The sequence below is a fragment of the Hyla sarda genome, chromosome 7 (genome assembly GCF_029499605.1).
Source record: "Hyla sarda isolate aHylSar1 chromosome 7, aHylSar1.hap1, whole genome shotgun sequence".
In the NCBI taxonomy this organism is placed as follows: domain Eukaryota; kingdom Metazoa; phylum Chordata; class Amphibia; order Anura; family Hylidae; genus Hyla; species Hyla sarda.
This window is the reverse complement of record NC_079195.1, coordinates 37,294,972-37,312,855: the sequence shown is the minus strand read 5'-3', so window position 1 is coordinate 37,312,855 and position 17,884 is coordinate 37,294,972. Positions and strand designations below refer to the sequence as shown.

Sequence of the window (17,884 nt, the reverse complement as noted above, 5' to 3'; positions counted from 1 at the left end):
TAGCACCCGCGGCGATTTTGGGTGCACTACTGTATCCCCCATGCTGGCCCCGATCCACTACAGAAACGGGGTCTGGCAGATTGGGGGACCCAGCACCCTGAACCGACTTTTCAGCCGACCCAGACTGCTGGAAGGGAGAAAAGACAAACTTAACTCCTTGTGTCTTCTTCCTCTTCTTGCCCTTTCCTTTCTTCTTCTTTCCCTTCTCCTCTGGGCCCAAATCATCCCCGAAGGAAAAGTTTTCCAGACGGGTGGGGGACTCCTGCATAACAATTGCCCGCAGGAGACCCCCATCTGCCAAGCCGCTGCCATCACTGCAGTCACTGCCGTCATCATCATCCTCACTGGAGGGAGGTAAGGCCACCTGAGCCGGGTTTACATAGTCCTCACTGAGGGTAAGTGGGGGGTCTGGGGTAACAGTAGTGGTGGTACACACAGGTCCAGTATCCATATCCCCATCACTCTAATCCCCCTCCTCACCTCCCTCCATCTCCTCCTCCTCACTCTGGCAGTCATCTTGGTTACTCACTTGTCCTGAGACCTTCATGCTGGAGAAATGATCCTTGTTCACAAGTCTCTCGCTGAGTATACCACCTCCCTCCACAATGTCCGATCTCAGCCTCACAATCTCATCCACCTGTTTCTTCAGAGCTCTCACCTTGGTGGAAAATGCTGCCCTCTTGGTCTTTGCTGCATTGTTTGCTTGGTAGCTTGTGAACTTCAGCTCCTCTCTGAGGCCTCTTAGTTGTTTGCCGAGCTGTTCATACTGAGCCATCTTGGCCTGGATTCTGGACCCAAAGCTGGCCAGGGATTCTCTGGGCCCCTTTACCCCCCATTGCTGGGGTTCTGAGGAAACAGATGCAGACTTTCCACTCCGCTGCCTGGATGAGCTTCTGCTGGAACTTTGCAGCTCCCAGCTGAGGTCGGGGGAGGGGGCCCCACATGGCTGTGGACCCTGGTGGATCTCCTCACCCCATCTTGACTACTGGCTGTTGCATGTTCCTTTGCACACCCCGCCAGCCGAGAACGGGGGGTGCAAGATGAAGCCCCAGCTTCCCAGGGCTCCATAGCAGGAAAACCTACCCAGGTGTCTGCCACACACCTGGGGAGGGACGGATAAAAATCTCTGCTTCTCTGGGAAACTCAGGAGCTCAGCAGAACACAACCTCTCTCCAGAGCTGTACTCACTATTCTGCTGGTGAGGTCACTGTGTACATACATTACATTACTTATCCTGTACTGATCCTGAGTTATATCCTGTATTATACTCCAGAGCTGTACTCACTATTCTGCTGGTGGGGTCACTGTGTACATACATTACATTACTTATCCTGTACTGATCCTGAGTTATATCCTGTATTATACTCCAGAGCTGTACTCACTATTCTGCTGGTGGAGTCACTGTGTACACACATTACATTACTTATCCTGTACTGATCCTGAGTTATATCCTGTATTATACTCCAGAGCTGCACTCACTATTCTGCTGGTGGGGTCACTGTGTACATACATTACATTACTTATCCTGTACTGATCCTGAGTTATATCCTGTATTATACTCAAGAGCTGCACTCACTATTCTGCTGGTGAGGTCACTGTGTACATACATTACATTACTTATCCTGTACTGATCCTGAGTTATATCCTGTATTATACTCCAGAGCTGTGCTCACTATTCTGCTGGTGGAGTCACTGTGTACACACATTACATTACTTATCCTGTACTGATCCTGAGTTATATCCTGTATTATACTCCAGAGCTGTACTCACTATTCTGCTGGTGGAGTCACTGTGTACACACATTACATTACTTATCCTGTACTGATCCTGAGTTATATCCTGTATTATACTCCAGAGCTGTACTCACTATTCTGCTGGTGGGGTCACTGTGTACATACATTACATTGTTTATCTTGTGTTACATCATGTAACAGCTTTGCGGAGCTGTCATACTGTAGGGCAGTGGTCTTCAACCTGCGGACCTCCAGATGTTGCGAAACTACAATTCCCAGCATGCCCGGACAGCCAAGGGCTGTCCGGGCATGCTGGGAGTTGTAGTTTTGCAACATCTGGAGGTCTGTAGGTTGAAGGCCACTGCTGTAGGGGATCACAGGGTTTTTCCTCCTACTATTAATGTATGATTTATGCTGTAAAGATGACATTTCCCAGAATGCAAATCACTAGAGCTATTATAATTCTGCCAGCTGTAGATAATATAATACTGGACAATTCTTTATTCTCCTCTATTGAAGAATACTTTGTCCCTTTACTTGGTGGATTTTCTCAAGCTGTTTTTTTAATGACCTGAAGATGTTATTGTAGCCAACACAGAAGTCACTGAGCCAAATGCAAATCATGTCATGAAGCAGCAATGTTCTGCAATAATCGAAAAATGCATTATTGACTTTTAGCGAAATCTACGTCATCTAAATTGCTGAAACCTACACAATGCTTTTAAAAATTTACTATGCAGTTAATGGAGTCTGTATTATTAGTGTGTCTCTGAACATAACAGAAGCAATGATATTCTGCAGAAGATGAGCTGATCATTAGCTCCGCTTCATTACACATAACTGCAGGGCTGAGGGGCCAGCCTGGTGGATTTCATAGCCATTGTACAGAGAGCCAATAGTTTAACTCCATGTGGAGATTTCACTAAGTTTCTTGGCAGCTGCTGAAAGAAAAGAAGACGACCATGTAATATAGTGCACACAAAAAACACCGCAGCTTCATCTATACTGTCACACAAGGGCAAATGTACCATATAGGCAGACAGTGCAAATGCTTTAGGATCCTTGAAGGAAGGGGTGGGCGGCCCACAGTACAAGAATATAACTACCATAATACTGTCACCTATGTACAAGAATATAACTACCATAATACTGCCTCATATGTACAAGAATATAACTACTATAATACTGCTCCTATATACAAGAATATAACTACTATAATAGTGCCCCATATGTACAAGAATATAACTACTATAATACTGCTCCTATATACAAGAATATAGCTACTATAATACTGCCTCCTATATACAAGAATATAACTACTATAATACTGCCCCTATATACAAGAATATAACTACTATAATACTGCCCCTATATACAAGAATATAACTACTATAATACTGCTCCTATATACAAGAATATAACTATTATAATACTGCTCCTATATACAAGAACATAACTACTATAATACTGCTCCTCTATACAAGAATATAACTACTATAATACTGCTCCTATGTACAAGAATAGAACTACTATAATACTCCTCCTATTTACAAGAATATAACTACTATAATACTGCTCCTATATACAAGAATATAACTACTATAATACTGCTCCTATATACAAGAATATAAATACTATAATACTGCTCCTATATACAAGAATATACCTACTATAATACTGCTCCTATATACAAGAATATAACTACTATAATACTGCCTATTATGTACAGAAATATAACTACTATAATACTGCTCCTATATACAAGAATATAACTACTATAATACTTCCCACTATGTACAGAAATATAACTACTATAATACTGCTCCCATATACAAGAATATAACTACTATAATACTGCTCCTATATACAAGAATATAACTACTATAATACTGCTCCTATGTACAAGAATATAACTACCATAATACTGTCACCTATGTACAAGAATATAACTACTATAATATTGCTCCTATATACAAGAATATAACTACTATAATACTGCTCCTATGTACCAGAATATAACTACTATAATACTGCTCCTATGTACAAGAATATAACTACTATAATACTGCTCCTATATACAAGAATATAACTACTATAATACTGCTCCTATATACAAGAATATAACTACTATAATACTGCCTCCATATATACAAGAATATAACTACTATAATACTGCCTCCTAGCTGAGAGGTTGTGTCTGTGTAGCTCTCCTGATGTCTGGAGAAAGCCCAGGGAGGGGCCACCCTGGGTGGGGAAGCTCCCCAAGCAAGGCCCAGGCTTCTCGGCCTATTCTGGGAATTAATCCCCAGACACCACAAACCATGGATGAAAATCCTAAAGTTTCTATGGATGTAAGAAATGTTCAGAATGTTGTCAGTTCTGGTGCAGTAAGAAGCACAGATGAAAAGAAAGTCTTGGAAGCTAAGAAGGAATCATCAAGTAAGGTAATGGCTGCAGGTGTGCAATCCACCCCTCCTGCAGTCAGACAGAGGAGAACATCCCTGGAGAAGCAGACCATGCAGGAGAATCTGCAGCAGCCTGTCCTGATACGTTCTGACCGCACACGATACGGGAGCGGGAGCAGCGCAAAAGTTACAAGCACGCCAGAGGGGACCAGAGGGAGTACAGCAGGAAGGCTTCAGGGGGCCACAAGTGCGGTCACTGAGAAGAACCAGGGGCCCAGTCCCCAGTCTGGAGATTGTGACCCTGCAGCAGTGACCACAGCAACACCGAGACAGATGCCACCTCAGAAGCAGAGTCCTGTCAGTACCCCACCAGCACGGCCCCCCAATACTCAGCGGGCGCCTGAACTGTGTTTGGCCGAGCAGATCCCAGCTCTGGTAAAGAGACTTGAGACTTTAAAAAAGACAAAGTTACAGCTGCAGAAACAAATTGAATGTATATACAAGCTAAAGGCAGCAAACCCCAATAACCAGGCTGTACATGACAAGAAGCTGAGCTCCCTCGCTGTGCAGCTCGCTGACACTGTGCAGGACATGGAGGACGTATTGGAGCGGATGGGACCAGTCGCTGAAACCTTCAGGAATCAGCAAAGATTTGAGGGATATAAGGAGAGACCAGCAACAAAGTCATCTACATCTACTGCTGAACCCAAGTCTACAACCTGTCCAGATGACATCCAGCAGTCCTGTGCAAGACAAGAGGACATCCAGCAGTCCTGTGCAAGACCACTCCTCAGACCAGCCAGCTTCCCTTTTGAAAAAGGGGATTTGTACAGACAAGCAGAAGCAAGCGTCCAGCAACATCAGAGACCTGCAGAGACTCCTCCAGAGGTACCACAAGTCCCAGCAGTCAGCACGGTGAAGCAGGACTATGGACACATACCTGAAGGTAACTCTGTAACAGTAGTGCAGTCACCACAAGCCCCTGGGCGCAGTAGAGAGCAGCAGGACTGTGGACTCTTACCTGAAGGCAGCAGTGCAGCAGAGAGTTCACAGGACATGGCTCTGCAAGGCTTGCTGGGCTCTGTAGTGCAGGATCATACTGCCAGTGACTGCACTGATATGACTGTATGTGATATTACTGATAATGTGTCTGCAGAGGGGGGTGCTTCACAGTCTGTGTGGGATCTGGGGTCATCTCTGGGGTCAGGTCCACCATTAGTTCAGCCTTCAGAGGCTTGTGACCCCCAGAGTATAGAGGTTGATGGTGGGGAGGGGGCTGTACAGTCTGATGCACAACACTTCCCCCCTTTAGTCACACAAGTGTCAGACCCCCCTAGTACGGCTGGTCAGCAGCCACCACAGCGCCCCCAAGTACAGCAGGAGGGTAGAAGTAGTGGCGCCTCCTCTGGTAATGCCTGGAGTCGTGGGTCACCATTCATGTCCAATGTAAACTATACGGGTCAGGCTTTCAAGAGGAGGAACGTGGTCAGGTTCAGACATAGAGGGGCCAAGGAGGAGCTGCCTGACAGGAGGTTTGTGGTCCGTGAACTTCTGTGCCACCAAATGGGCTTCCTGCCATCTAACATCCTGGCAGTGATAAACCTTCCTGACAGGCAGGGCTATGACGTCAGCTTCAAACTCATGTCTGACCTGGACCGCTTCTGGGCCCATGTCACCCGGGTGAGAGATGCTGATGGCTGGAATAATTTCAGCTTTGTCCCCATCTCCAGACCGGACACAGCGAATGTCACCATTATATTCTGGAACGAGTCTGTCCCCCCCCAGGATATTGTTGTGTGGTTAAAAAGGCACTGTGACCTAATGTCAGACCTGACTAAGACCAGGGATGAGGACGGCATATGGACGGGCGGGTGGAAGGTCCTGGTAAAGTTACGGCAGATTAATAACATTACCCAACATCTGCCCAATTCATTTTTCATTGGTCGGGAAAAAGGGGTTTGTTTCTATGCAGGTCAGCCCAGAAAATGTTTCAAGTGTGGGAAGACCGGTCATATCGCGAGTGTGTGCACCCTAGTGAAGTGTAATTTATGTGGGGAGATCGGCCATGTCAGCGCCACCTGCCAGAACATCCGCTGCAACCTCTGTGGTAAGACCGGTCACTCCCACAGGGACTGTCCTGACGCCTGGCATAACATCTGTAAGGACTTCCCTGATGAGGACCTGCTGGAGGGGGCAGAGGACCTGGAGGGGGAGACATTGGTGTCAGGGTCAGCAGTGACACAACCCGAGCCTCAGCATAACACTAGGGGTGACAATATGGGTGACACTGTAGGTGACACTAGGGGTGACAATATGGGTGACAATATTGGTGACACAGTGCCCGACCAGTCCCAGCCAGGAGCCACTGAGGGGAACAGGGAGGTCACTGAGCAGGTTGTGGCCATGTCTTCTTCTGCCCCAGCATCAATAAATCCGCAGAAGAGACGGAAAAAAGACAAAACCAGCCGCAAGCCTGAGGAGGGATGGACCACTGTCCAAAAGCCCTCCAAAAAGAAAGTAGACCCCGGGTCAGGTGTAATGACCATCACAAATAGGTACAGTGTGTTGTCAGAGTCAGACGCTGAGGAAGAGATGGAGAGGGAGCTAAAGAGAGTGATAGAGGAATTTAATGAAGACCAAGAGGGTGATCCCCCCACAAAAAGGAGACCCCCACGGGATAAACGTCTGTCCGAATCGGACATGGAAACAGGTGGTCAGCAGGAGGGCTCGGACTCAGATCTGTGATGATGGGGGTGACATCTCTGCTTCTTCTGCTTTCCTTTGTTATGATGGCCGACTTTACCCTTAAAGTGTTCTCCAGTAATGTGAACAGTGTCAGAGTGAGGAGGACCAGACACGTCGTATATGACCATCTAAAGTCTATTGATGCTGACATCTTCTTCTTACAGGAGACACGTTTAAATACTCAAGGACTGTTACGTGAAGCAGAGCGTGAATGGCGGTCTGGTCCATCCTTTTGGTCACTGGCTGTGGAACCAAGTGCCGGGGTCTCTATCCTCTTTACCACCAATGATGTAACTGTACATAGGCTGACAGAGGTATTGATGGGAAGGTGCCTAATGCTAGAAGTTACTATTCGGGGTAGAAGGCTCCGACTCATTAATATCTATGGTTCACAGACAGTGACTGAAAGGGTTAACCTTTATAATGAAGTGAAGCCATATCTCTTCACGTCTGTCCCTGTCATCTTGGCCGGAGATTTTAATGCCTCCAGAACAACTAGTGACAGAACATCTAAAAGACCTCTAACACGAGACTCCAAGGTCTTAAACCAAATCATTCTACAGGCCGGGTTGTCAGATGTGTTTGTGCAGGGTGGTCGGAAGGCAAAGTTTACCTATTTTTGTGGTGGAAGAAGCAGTAGGATAGATTTGGCTCTGGTTAGTCCTACAGAGACGATTGGTGAGAAAGATGAGAAGATCGTCCCTTATTCTGACCATCTGGCCTTATATTTCTGTTTGGGTGTCACACAGGGTCCTGAGACAGGTAGAGGGTTGTGGAGACTGAATTCCAGTCTATTAGAGGATCCTTCTGTGCAGAGACAGGTTCACTCTCTTATACAGGGTCAACTAGAGAGGGTGGACTTCTATGATGATATGGCCGCCTGGTGGGAGGATGTCAAGGATGAGATCAGAACCCTCTTAAAGAGACTGTCAGTTATAAAGGGGAAGAGTAAGTATGGCCAGTATCTCAAGCTGCGGAAAGAATTGGAGTCACTGTATTCGGCGGGTGGGGACCAACAAAGGATAGACCGGCTGAAATCTGAGATAAGGCAGTATCAGTACAGCAGGTATACCTCCCTGGTTCTTGAACGGGATTATGGGTCCTTAGGGTCTCCTGATCCCTTTGAGAATTGCCGGGAGCGGGTGGCAAATAAATCTGTCACCGGTCTCACTGACTCCCAGGGTGTTTTGCAGGAATCTCGGGAGGGTATCCTGGGGGTGGTGAGATCGTACTATGCTGACTTGTTTCAGAGGAAGGTTTTGGATAGAGACAAGATGACCCAATTCTTGGAGGCGACTCCGCTCCCTGATACTAATGATTTGGACTTTTCTCCTTTGACAGCAGAATTGACGGTGGCAGAGGTCAAAGAGGCCATTGATAAGTTACATGTGAAGAAGGCACCAGGTCCAGATGGGATAACAGCAGAATTCTATAAGACATTCAGAGACCTCTTGGCTCCAATCCTCGTGGATGTTTACACAAATTGTCTAGAAAGTCACCTGATGCCTTCATCCATGAGAGTGTCCTCGCTGATTCTGCTGTCTAAAGGTAAAGAGCCGAGTGACATCAAGAACTGGAGGCCAATTGCCCTCTTGAATGTCGACAGGAAGATTCTGGCAAAAATCCTGTTTTCTAGGTTAGTTTGTCTGTCCCCGGCACTGTTGGCAGGCTGTCAGTATGGCACAGTAAAAGGGCGGAACATCTCTGGGGCAGTGATCTCCATAAGGGAGATGTTTGAGAGATGTAAAGCCCTGAGGTGTGGGAGATATGTTGTCAGTCTTGACCAGGCTAAAGCCTTTGACAGAGTAGATCATGAGTATCTATGGGCCACTTTGTCAAAGTACGGTATTCCGGGACAATTCATCGATTGGCTGAAGACTTTGTATTGTGAGGCCGAGAGCTTTCCTCTGATCAATGGTTGGCAGGGTGACACCTTCAGGGTTGAGGCGGGGGTGAGACAAGGTTGCCCACTGAGCCCGCTGCTGTATGTATTTGCCTTAGACCCGTTTCTGAGGTCACTGCAGGAGTGTGGTTTTCAGGGGGTGCCGGTCCCCCACTGCCTACCCCTGAGTGTTGTTGCCTACGCGGATGATGTGACCGTAGTGATATCTGAGCCTCGTGAGGTGGAGATGTTGTCTGCGGCCATCAGAAGTTACTCGGAGGCCTCAGGGTCTCTGGTCAACCTTGAGAAGAGTCAAGCTCTCTGGGTATCAGATACTGATCCAGATTTTGATCTGCCCCAATTTGTGAGAGCCTCCTCCTATATTAAAATCCTAGGGGTCAAATTCGGGAGGGACGATAACGCCAAACTAAATTGGGAAGAGAAGTTGGAAGCCGGAAATGCAAAGGTTCAGCGCTGGAAGAACTGGAGGCTGACCTATAGAGAAAGGGTTAAAATGTTGAAGACTTACCTGGTCCCCGTCTTCTTATATGTCTCTGTTGTTTTTCCTTTGCCAGAATCTTTCTCCGCTCGGCTCTTTAGCCTGTTCTTCCAAATGTTCTGGGGGAACAGGTTGAATCTGATAAAAAGAGGGGTCACCTACCTACAGAGGAGAGAGGGTGGGTTGGATATGCTGAATCCAAGGGTGTTCTTTGACTCCATGTTTCTAAAAGTTAATTTTGGTTGCATGGACTCAAACAACAGCTCCCTGTGGGCGAATAGTATCAGGGACTGGATATTGCCTTTTGCAGAGTCTTGGGTGCGAGGCGGCAGTCTCAAGAGGGGGAGATGGACGCGTGACTACCTCCCCCCGTACCTGGAATACGGGCTCAGATGTCTTAAGAGATGGCGCATTGAGAAGTCCTATATAGAGAGTAAGCCAAGGAAGGATCTATACGTAAGGGTTTGTAGGGCTTTCTTCTGCTCTCCGCTTGCCTTGAGGGATTGTGTGACCAGCACTTTACAGGAAAGTCTAAAGTTCCTCAATGGGAAACGACTCCCCGCAAAATTCTTTGACATAGCTTGGCTGTCGCTCCATGGGAGGCTCTTTGTCAGGGGTAACCTGAAATATCTAAGCGTTTCTGATAGGAACTGTCCTCTGGGTTGTCAGCAGGAGGAGACTATGGAGCATTTCATATCTGACTGCAGGGGCGGGAGGAGGATATGGGAAGAAGTGTCCGGTAAGCTAAACATCCCATTACTGCAGAACCTGACGTATCCTGACATCATATATGCTGTACCATCCAGTAACAGGACTGTAGACAGGGGGACTATGTACATTATAATTACTATCACTAAATATTACCATTGGCACATGAGAACTAGAGTGTCCATACACAATGAGCCATTCCATCACAACACAGCAGTAAGCCAGATCATGTCCGAGCTCCAGTGGGTAAAGTCATTAGAGATACGGAGGAACCAAAATAATGGGAAATTATGGAGGAATGTCTCTTTGGTTTAACACGGATGATGTCATGTTATTTTATTAAATTTTTTTGTGTTTTTCCTTTTCCAGCAAATGTGGACTTTCTAAGTTTAATATTACTCTGTACATACTCTAGTTGAGTAGTCATTGTGTGTACAATGCTTGTTATTTTTGTTTTGCATTGTAAGAATTTATGTTAATTGTAATTTTGTTTGTTTTCACAATAAAAATTGCCTCCATATATACAGGAATATAACTACTATAATACTTCCCACTATGTACAGAAATATAACTACTATAATACTGCTCCTATATACAAGAATATAACTGCTATAATACTGCTCCTATATACAAGAATATAACTACTATAATACTGCTCCTATATACAAGAATATAACTACTATAATACTTCCCACTATGTACAGAAATATAACTACTATAATACTGCTCCCATATACAAGAATATAACTACTATAATACTGCTCCTATATACAAGAATAACTACTATAATACTGCTCCTATGTACAAGAATATATCTACCATAATACTGTCACCTATGTACAAGAATATAACTACTATAATATTGCTCCTATATACAAGAATATAACTACTATAATACTGCTCCTATGTACCAGAATATAACTACTATAATACTGCCTCCATATATACAAGAATATAACTACCATAATACTGTCACCTATGTACAAGAATATAACTACCATAATACTGCCTCATATGTACAAGAATATAACTACTATAATACTGCTTCTATATACAACAATATAACTACTATAATAGTGCCCCATATGTACAAGAATATAACTACTATAATACTGCTCCTATATACAAGAATATAACTACTATAATACTTCCCACTATGTACAGAAATATAACTACTATAATACTGCTCCCATATACAAGAATATAACTACTATAATACTGCTCCTATATACAAGAATATAACTACTATAATACTGCCTCCTATATACAAGAATATAACTACTATAATACTGCTCCTATGTACAAGAATATAACTACCATAATACTGTCACCTATGTACAAGAATATAACTACTATAATATTGCTCCTATATACAAGAATATAACTACTATAATACTGCTCCTATGTACCAGAATATAACTACTATAATACTGCCCCTATATACAAGAATATAACTACTATAATACTGCTCCTATATACAAGAATATAACTACTATAATACTTCCCACTATGTACAGAAATATAACTACTATAATACTGCTTCTTACAGGGATGAACATGGACCTGAAGTGTTGGGAGACTTTTCACATGGTGTAGGAGTTGCGATATCCATGAATTCCTCTTAGTAACCCCAGATGAATGTGAGAACCTAGAGGGTTGATATTGCCGGAGCCATCTCCTAGATGTTTCGTGACGCCGCTGCTGCCATAGAGGTGACCCTGATACTTACAAGCTGTGAAGATGATTACATGGATTCCATTCCAGGGATAGCATGGCTACATGTTCATCTGACATTGTGTCTCCTGGAATCTGTGCAGATAATTTGGCCGGAGTTGGAGAGGCGGGGGTCACATACTTATATAACACCATTCTTATAAGGTCCCGGGAGACGTTCGGGGAACATGAAGTTCTGCTACATGCAGCAGTGTGAGGAGAACATGAAGGTTTTGGTGCTGGGGACTCTCGCTGTGAAAGGCTTTTAGGGCACCTACAGGCGAGATCTGCTCTGTTCCCCTTCTACATATTCTGGGCATTTTATGCCTCTACTTTGAGGCTTTGGTGCAGCTTTTCTGTCTTTGTATATCACCAGCATCCGATAGGATAATTTGACATTAAATGGGTACATTTTGCTCCAAATGTTTGGAGCGGGCGGCGGGGGTCGTGACATGCCCATTACCACGCCCCTCGTGACATCACACCACACCCCCTCAATGCAAGTCTATGGGAGGGGGCAGTGCCCCCTCCCATAGACTTGCATTGAGGGGGCGTGGTGTGACGTCATGAGGGGGCATGGCCGTGACATCATGACCCCCGCTGCCAGCACCCAGAATTCTAAATGAATGCCATGTGCTGCACAGAGATCGTGGGGGTCCCCGGCAGCAGGACCCCCATGATCAGACATCTTCTCCCCTATCCTTTGTATAGAAGATAAGATGTCTAGGGGTGGAGTACCCCTTTAAATGTAAAATGTTCAACAAGATATTTTTAGCATTAGATTTTAGAAATATCAGCCCTGAATGACTTTTCTGAGGTCATATTTTCTTTTTTAAAGGAGTAGTCCAGTGGTGACTCAGTGGTTAACAACTTATCCCCTATCCTAAGGATAGGGGATAAGTTTGAGATCGCGGGGGGTCCGACCGCTGGGGCCCCCCGCGATCTCCTGTACAGAGCCCTGACAGCCCACGGGAAGGGGGCGTGTCGACCTCCGCACGAAGCGGCGGCCGACACGCCCCCTCAATACAACTCTATGGCAGAGCCGAAGCGCTGCCTTCGGCAATCGCCGGCTCTGCCATAGAGATGTATTGAGGGGGCGTGTCGGCTGCCGCTTCGTGCGGGGGTCGACACCCGCTATATGGCCGGAGAGCCGGGGCCCCGTACAGAGAGATCGCAGGGGGCCCCAGCGGTCGGACCCCCAGCGATCTCAAACATCCCCTATCCTTAGGATAGGGGATAAGTTTTTCACCACTGGACTACCCCTTTAAACCTTTGCAATAAAATTACATACAGTATGAGATTAAAGGATATTTCCATTTGGGACCATTAAAGGGGTACTCCGGTGGAAAACAAATTATTTTAAATCAACTGGTGCCAGAAAGTTAAACAGGTTTGTAAATTACTTCTATTAAAAAAAAATCTTAATCCTTCCAGTACTTATCATCTGCTGTATGCTCTACAGGAAGTTCTTTCCAGTCTAACCACAGTGCTCTCTGCTGACACCTCTGTGCATGTCAGGAACTGTCCGGAGAAGGAGAAGTTTGCTATGGGGATTTGCTTCTACTCTGGACAGTTCCTGACATGGACAGAGGTGTCAGCAGAGAGCACTGTGGTCAGACAGAAAAGAAATTCAAAAAGAAAAGAACTTTCTTTGTAGTCAACAGCAGCTGATAATTACTGGAAGGATTAAAAAAAAAAATTCATTGTAGTCATTTACAAATCTGTTTAACTTTCTGGCACCAGTTGACTTATATATTTTTTTAAAGCCTATCTACAGGATTTGTGAGGATTACCAGCAGAAGGTTTCTTATGTGAATGTCAGTTCGTACATGGGTGTAAACTAAGGTTCATAGTAGGTGGAGTAGAAGCTTGGTCCTGGTGATGCCCCTGCAGAACACTTACCCAGTGGTAATGGAGGGGGGCTGCAGAGTTAGTTATTTGTTGGTAGTCCCCTCTTTTACCTAGATGCAGTGTCTGGCCAGTGATGCAATCGAGTGCCCTTGATGTCAAAAAGGTGCAGTAATAGCAAAGACACCAAGAGATAGAAGAACAAGACCGGAGAGAAGTGCAGTGCAATGGGGAACTTCACTCCTAAACTAATCTTCCACATACATGGAGGCGCAGTCCTGGAACACTTTTTAGTTCCAAAAAAGTAGAAAACCGCCGCAGTAACTACCACAGTGGGTACAGAGTTAACCTCTTGCAAAGTCAACGGGTGTTCTATGCTAGTTCCTGAGGCGTTAAGAGTCCTTGAATTAAAAAAAAAAAATCATGCAGATTGGCACCCAGTGGCAGAAGTGGTCCAAACCCGACCGGAAGTTTAATTGGACAACAGCTATCTCTCCAAATCCCTCCATGCACATGAACATTGGGCTGTTTAGAATGGAGAGAGGTGGGGTAAGCCGCTGCTGGACACCTTATCTCTCTCAAAAAAAAAAAGTTCAGGAGGCCCCATACACATTAGACAGTTGGCTGGTGCTGCCAATATCGGTGGGATTGGCTGCCTTTTTTTTTATGTGTATAGGGGCCTTTTGCCAAACGGCACATTGTTTTCGGTGCGACTTTGACTAATAGCAGAGTTACAAGTTTGCTGGGGTACAAGACTCTTTTTGCTCCAAGGCCTTTAGGTGCCTGTGTCCACTCCCTGCCAAAATCCAACGTCACCAGGGAAATTATCAGCACCCAGGATGTCTGAGATAACATTTCTTAACCCTACTTGACCCTCAGTTGACAGCTTCCATAAATAACAAAAAAAAAAACAAAGCTGCTAAATTTTGATAACGTTGAGCTTTTACAGCAAAATAAACCAAACAAAAAAGTAAATGTGAGAAAATCACCATATGGCTGAATGTTCTAGGAAGCGAGAGAGCCAGGTGATGTGCAGCGTGTTATTCCCAGAAGGCAACACCGTTTCCTAGCGTACTTGTGATTGTAGATTCTATTAAGTAAGAATTGGAATTAAAGGGGTACTCTGCTGCTCAGTGTTTGGAAAAAAAACTGTTCCGAACGCTGGAGCCGACGCAGGGAGCTCGTGACGTCATAGCCACGCCCCCTCATGCCATCACGTCCTGCCCCCTCAATGCAAGTCTATGGGAGGGGGCGTGACGGCAGTCACGCCCCCTCCCATAGACTTGCATTGAGGGGGCGGGGTGTGACATCACGAGGGGGCGGGGCTATAACGTCACAAGATCCCGGCGCCGGCTCCAGCGTTCGGAACTGTATGTTCCAAATGCTGTGCGGTTGAAAAAAAGGCAAGTGACCATCAAAGTTCAACGTGTATCCCTAATGCGTCCCTACTGTCTTGATCCAGAGAAAGGCAAAAAAAAAAACCTTATGAGGTTGATGCCAATTGCCAGAAATATAGGTAAAGGTTCAGCTCACCATTAGCAGCATGCAGACCCACGGAAGCCACGGAATGAGCAAGGGCCGTGTTCCCAGGTACATCAGATGAGCACAAGAGTAAGGAAAATCCGGCTCCCAAAACTGGATAAAAGAACGTAGCTTTAATGTATCATATTAAAATCCAACATAGAAAGAAAAATGGAGACTAAAAGCACAAACGAAGCGCACCAACGCGTTTCGACTTGTTAACAACCATGCCCATGATTAAGACTTGTTAACAAGTCAAAATGCGTTGGTGCGTTTCGTTTGTGCTTTTAGTCACCATTTTTCTTTCTATGTTGGATTTTAATATGATACACATTAAAGCTACGTACTTTTATCCAGTTTTGGGAGCCGGATTTTCCTTACTCTTGTGCTCATCTGATGCCAATTGCCCCGTAACAGAGGAAATAATTACTTCCCGATATTCCCCAAATATGGCATCAGAATAAATCCCTGGATCAGCGTTCTGTCCCTATAAATCTTGTCTCCCTAACCAGGCCCCTTTTTTAACTCTTTTATTGTTGTATTCTTGTTCCCTCCCTGGGGACCACTGTTGGACTTCCCACATTTATTTGGGGTTTTTTGATACTGACAGCTATTAGATACTTACCAATTGCATATCCAGCCAGGAGGAAGCCTGCAGATCCCGATAACACCTGGAAGCCCAAATGCTGAGTTTTGTGAACAATCAGTCCCATACGTGTGACCTAAAGTATAAACAGAAACATCCTAATTAGAGATGAGCGAACTTACAGTAAATTCGATTCGTCACGAACTTCTCGGCTCGGCAGTTGATGTCTTTTCCTGCATAAATTAGTTCAGCTTTCCGGTGCTCCGGTGGGCTGGAAAAGGTGGATACAGTCCTAGGAAAGAGTCTCCTAGGACTGTATCCACCTTTTCCAGCCCACGGGAGCACCGGAAAGCTGAACTAATTTATGCAGGAAAAGTCATCAACTGCCGAGCCGAGAAGTTCGTGACGAATCAAATTTACTGTAAGTTCGCTCATCTCTAATCCTAATGTCATAGCTTTTAATAAACTATCATCCCTACATTATTTACATATACAGGTGTCACCTTAGATCTACTTGACCTATAAAAGATATGTAGCTTCTGGTTTAAAGCAATACTACCGTATAGGACAACTTATCCCCTATACAAAAGGATAGGGTATAAGTGTCTGATCGCTAGGGAGGTTCCGACTGCTGGGACCCCCGCTATCTACTGCATGGTCCCCCCCCCACCCCGACTCTCACCAGGAATGGAGGCTGTCAACCCCCGCACGAAGCAGCGGCAGACACGCCCCCCCCCCCCCCCCCACCCTACATAGGAGAGCCAGAGATACAGTGGTCCCTCAAGTTACAATATTAATTGGTTCCAGGACGACCATTGTATGTTGAAACCAGTGTATGTTGAGACTAGAGATGAGCGAACTTACAGTAAATTCGATTAGTCACAAACTTCTCGGCTCGGCAGTTGATGACTTTTCCTGCGTAAATTAGTTCAGCCTATAGGTGCTCCGGTGGGCTGGAAAAGGTGGATAAATTCCTAGGAAAGAGTCTCCTAGGACTGTATCCACCTTTTCCAGCCCACCGGAGCACCTGAAAGCTGAACTAATTTATGCAGGATAAGTAATCAACTGCCGAGCCAAGAAGTTTGTGACGAATCGAATTTACTGTAAGTTCGCTCATCTCTAGTTGAGACCATAACTCTATGGAAACCTGGTAATTAGTTCTGAAGCCCCCAAAATGTCATCCAAAAATAGGAAAAAAGTGAGGATTAAAGATAAATAAGTAGATAACTAATATAGATAAAGCAAATCTTTACATATAAAAGTAAGAAAGATCTGCTGGGAGCTGTAAATCACTGTCTATGTCAGTGTTTCCCAAGCAGGGAGCCTCCAGCTGTTGCAAAACTACAACTTCCAGCATGCCCGGACAGCCAACTGCTGTCCGGGCATGCTGGAAGTTGAAGTTTTGCAACAGCTGGAGGCACCCTGGTTTGGAAACAATGGTTTATGTAGAGGACAGGAGCTTCTACAGGGTCCTATACAGTACACACAGTGTCCCAAATGGAGCCGCCCTTACTTGGTGTCCAAAAGGAGCAGCTAACCCTGGCACAGGTAAGGAGTAGTACAGAACTTGTAGTTCCTCCCTGTACTGTAGGGGGCGCTACCAGACAGCCAGTCAGTGCATGTACTTCAGTAATAGAGGTGATTTACCAGTAAAATGCCCATTCTGATTGGTCGGTTCCTCCAGTTGTGACAGGTATCACAGATCTGGACTGTCTGTAGCATTGTATGTTGAGTCTGGTTTCAAGTTACAATGGTCCAGAAAAAAACATTGTATGTTGAAACTATTGTATGTTGAGGCCATTGTAAGTTGAGGGATCACTGTACATTGTTCTATAAATTCAGGGGGCAAGGTGTGTGGTGGTATTCTATTCAGGGGGAACTGTGTGTGGACATATTACAGGAGGCACAGAGTGTGGCGCTATTTTAGGTGGAATAGTTTGTGGAACAGTTCTATTCACAAGTGGGACTGTGAGGAGTAGGCCTTAGACACATTATGGGGGAGATTTATCAAAACCTGTGCAAAGGAAAAGTTGCTTAGTTGCCCCTAGCAACCAATCAGATCGCTTCTTTCATTTTTCAGAGGCCTTGTTAAAAGTGAAAGAAGCGATCTGATTGGTTGCTATGGGCAACTGGGCAACTTTTCCTTCGCACAGGTTTTGATAAATCTCCCCCATTGCCCTCTGTCTAAGAATGTGCAAAAGTGGGCGGCCAAAGACATATGACAAACCCCGCCGAAATGAGTTG

At 45.2% G+C, this 17,884-nt stretch overlaps 1 protein-coding gene across 2 annotated transcripts in view; it reads right to left on the bottom strand.

The window, feature by feature from the left end:
• HOGA1 (4-hydroxy-2-oxoglutarate aldolase 1) overlaps positions 1–17,884 on the bottom strand; it is a 70,530-nt gene that overhangs the window by 30,940 nt on the left and 21,706 nt on the right. For both annotated transcript variants that reach the window (XM_056530862.1, XM_056530861.1), the window contains exon 6: positions 15,680–15,776. In XM_056530862.1, the coding sequence (XP_056386837.1) occupies positions 15,680–15,776 (97 nt within the window). The remainder of the gene's footprint in view (positions 1–15,679; positions 15,777–17,884) is intronic.